Source organism: Bombina bombina, chromosome 7 (genome assembly GCF_027579735.1).
Source record: "Bombina bombina isolate aBomBom1 chromosome 7, aBomBom1.pri, whole genome shotgun sequence".
Taxonomy (NCBI): Eukaryota; Metazoa; Chordata; class Amphibia; order Anura; family Bombinatoridae; genus Bombina; species Bombina bombina.
The window spans coordinates 399,931,443-399,935,148 of record NC_069505.1 but is presented as its reverse complement, the minus strand read 5'-3'; the positions used below and the strand labels follow the sequence as shown (position 1 = coordinate 399,935,148).

Genomic DNA, 3,706 nt, shown 5'->3' with positions numbered 1-3,706 from the left:
GGATGAATTTATCCACCAATCAGCAAGAACAACCCAGGTTGTTCACCAAAAATGGGCCGGCATCTAAACTTACATTTTTGCATTTTAAATAAAGATAACAAGAGAATGAAGAAAAATTGATAATAGGAGTAAATTAGAAAGTTGCTTAAAATGTCATGCTCTATCTGAATCATAAAATAAAATAATTTGGTTCAGTGTCCCTTTAATTAAATTTAGGGGAAATTATATATGTAGTTTGAAATTAATAAAAATAATACAGAAAGAAACCTGCCTTAAGAGGTCATACTATATAAAGATTTCTGAAACATTATCTTATGTTTTATCTCATATGAAACATTGAAATGCAATATTGAGAGTAGATTGCCTTAAACAAAAAGTAATTTGTTCAATGTTGTGTTATTCTCAGACTTCATGGAGGACGCAGCAGACAACTGCATTGATCCTGATTTTATCAATATACACTATTTCAGCCATCATCCCTCGCTTCCTTCCTTGCGATGACTACAAAAATGGTTCTGTGGTTATATGCTCTCAACGAAATCTCACACATGTCCCCCACATACATTCAATGAATGTCACTGAACTCAATTTGTCCAAAAATGAAATAACACTTCTCGCCAACCACACGTTTTCAGGACTCCCTAATCTGAAGGTCCTTAATGTTAGTGGGAACTGCCTACCACAAAATTTGAGGCCAGACAAAAAGGAATGTACGCTAACCATTGAAGTGGATTCTCTGGTCAACTTAAAGTATTTACAGATTTTAGACCTTAATGGAAATAGTTTGACCTCCATCCCACCACTTCCTAAAAATATTAAGAGATTATATCTCAATTGGAATCGCATTCTGTTTGTTTCTGAATGGGACTTCTATGGACTCCACAATTTTAACATCTTGGAAATTGGTTGGAACTGCTACTACCGCAATGAATGTGGTAGACAGTTGCGTTTTGCAGATAATGCTTTTAAAGACACCCCATCCCTTTATACACTCGTTTTATCTCAAAATAACATCAGTTCTTTCCCACATAATCTTCCATCTTCTCTTGTTAAATTGGACTTGTCAGAAAATAAGATGTGGAAGATAGACCGTGAAGATTTGTGTAACCTGACCAACCTTCAAATTCTAAACGTGCAGTGGAACTGCCAACGGTGTGACCATGCAGCACAGCGATGCTTCCCCTGTTCAAATAATAGTGCCCTACAGTTAGGCCCTGGAGTTTTTGACAGCCTGCACAACCTTGAAAAATTATATCTCAGGGGAAACTCATTGCACACCCTAAATGACTCCTTATTTGATAATTTAAGCAATTTAACAAATTTGTATCTGTCTGACAATTACTTAAACCTTGAGAATGAAACATTTTTTTCAAAGCTTACAAACCTGAACAACTTGTATTTAGATTTCAACTACAGACTTCCAGTAATGTATGAAAGGTTGAATCTCAATCCTAGTGTGGCCAAAATGAAATCTCTAAGAAAAATTTCGATATCTGGCTACTTTTTCAATGTCCTTGATGAGAAAGGCATCAGACCTTTGCTTAGCCTCCCCAACTTAGAAACAGTTATCTTCAGAGCTAACTTTATACTCAAGGTAAACCTCAGTATGTTTTTTTCACATAAAAACTTACAATCTGTTAGCCTTGCAGAAAACCTAGTATCTTTTCAAGACATCTGTGGTGCAGAAGAGGAAAAGACAAGATTAACTGTACCCATATTATATAGAGAAGACAAAATGGTTCCAGAATGGGTGAACTTTCAAGGCATTGAAAACAATAATGACCAGGGGAGTAAATATGCCGAGTATGAAGATTGCTTGATGTATAACAAGTCTGTAGATCTGTCATTTAACAACATAGGGAGTCTTCACCCAGATGACTTTATTGGCATGGAAGATATTGAATGCCTGAATATGAGCTACAACTATATCAACCAACGATTGAATGGCTCTCAGTTTGGGCACCTAAACTCACTACGGCATCTAGATCTCTCCAACAACAGATTTGACCTTTACTATAAGGCTGCTTTTTCTGATCTCTCCAAACTTAAGGTGCTAAATTTGGCTCACAATGAATATCAATTTTTAATGAGAGGTGTTAACCACAGGCTTGACTTTCTTGAACAACTCACCTCATTGACAGACCTAAACCTTAATAATAACCAAATAGGTTTACGAATAACAGCAGAACTAAAGAACCCTTCCTTGAAAAGGCTATTGTTTAAAAACAATAAACTAGGTAGCTTGTGGAAGTATGGAGAAGAAACTTATTTTAATATTTTTACCAACCTTAAAAAACTTCAAGTATTGGATATTAGTTTTAACCAGTTATTGGTTATTCCACATACGGTCTTAGAAAATTTACCAGAGTCATTACAAAATCTTACTGTTTCAAATAATCTTTTATATTCTTTTCATTGGGATAATATAGCTCATCTCAAAAATCTAATTCACTTGGATCTAAGTTTTAATTGTTTACCATCTCCAACATCAAACATAACATCCATTGAGAGTAAAGTTGTTTACCTGAACTTAAAATCAAACCAAATTTCAAATTTAAATAAATACTTCTTTCTCTCATACACTAAGCTGAGATATCTTATCCTGAGTAAAAACAGAATAAAAAAGATAGATGAAAACAGCTTCCCAAAGCCACTTTTCAGTAGCCTTGTATCTCTGGATGTAAGTGAAAATCCCTTCCAATGCAATTGTACTGCCTATTGGTTCATAGAATTTTTGAAGAGGACAAATGTAACTGTTAAAAACCTTTCAACCAAAATGGTGTGTGATTCACCAGACATTTTGAGAGGTAAATCTCTCTTGAAAATGAATCCACAGTCTTGTCAAGATTTTTATGGCAATTATTGTTTCATATGCACAAGTCTTCTAATAACCATGTGGATGTTAATAACTATAATGTGGAACCTTTTTTTGTGGGATCTCTGGTATACAGGACAAGTACTCATGGCATCCATACTAAGCTATACCAAGCTCCCTGGTAACTCCAAGCATGAGTTTGATGCCTTTATAGTGTTTAACACTAAAGATAGTGCAGTGACAGATTGGGTCTACCATGAATTGGTAAAACAGCTTGAAGGGCCTGAAATTGGTTCATTTAATTTGTGTCTGGAAGAAAGGGACTGGATTGCAGGAAAGTCCACCATTGAAAATCTATATGAAGCCATCTACAAAAGTAAGAAAACAGTCTTCATCCTCAATAGGGAATGGTTGAATTGTGGAATTCTGCGTCATGCAATCTTCATGTCCCATCAAAGACTTCTGGATGAGAAGAAGGATGTGGTGGTATTGGTTATCCTTGACCAGAAGATGAAGATGTCTAGGTACCTACTTACCAGGAAAAGGATGTGTCCTAAAAGCTTTCTTAGTTGGCCAGGCAACCCAAAAGCACATAATCATTTCTGGCACAATCTACGCGTGCTTCTAAGAAAAGATAATCCAGCAACCTTTGATCCTCATCTACAAAAACATATTTATGAATAAACTAAAGTATCTCTACTTCATTGCAAGTATTATAATAAATAGATGCATAAAGTATAAAATATCTTGGGATGGTTGAATTATTAAATACCAGACAAAGAAATTAAATGTAGCAGGGTGAAAGGACCACATCCTGACCTCCATGGTTTTTGTGTTTTCCTCAGCACCACCGAGCAGAAAACACACAGTAATTTGTTGACGGTAAAGCAG

The 3,706-nt window shown here is 35.5% G+C and overlaps 1 protein-coding gene across 1 annotated transcript; it reads left to right on the top strand.

The window, feature by feature from the left end:
* Nucleotides 1-388: 388 nt before the first annotated feature.
* On the top strand, nt 389-3,499 carry LOC128636397 (toll-like receptor 7). Its single transcript, XM_053689417.1, has one exon. The coding sequence runs from the start codon at nt 389-391 to the stop codon at nt 3,497-3,499; it is 3,111 nt and encodes a 1,036-aa protein (XP_053545392.1).
* The last annotated feature ends 207 nt before the right edge of the window (nt 3,500-3,706 follow it).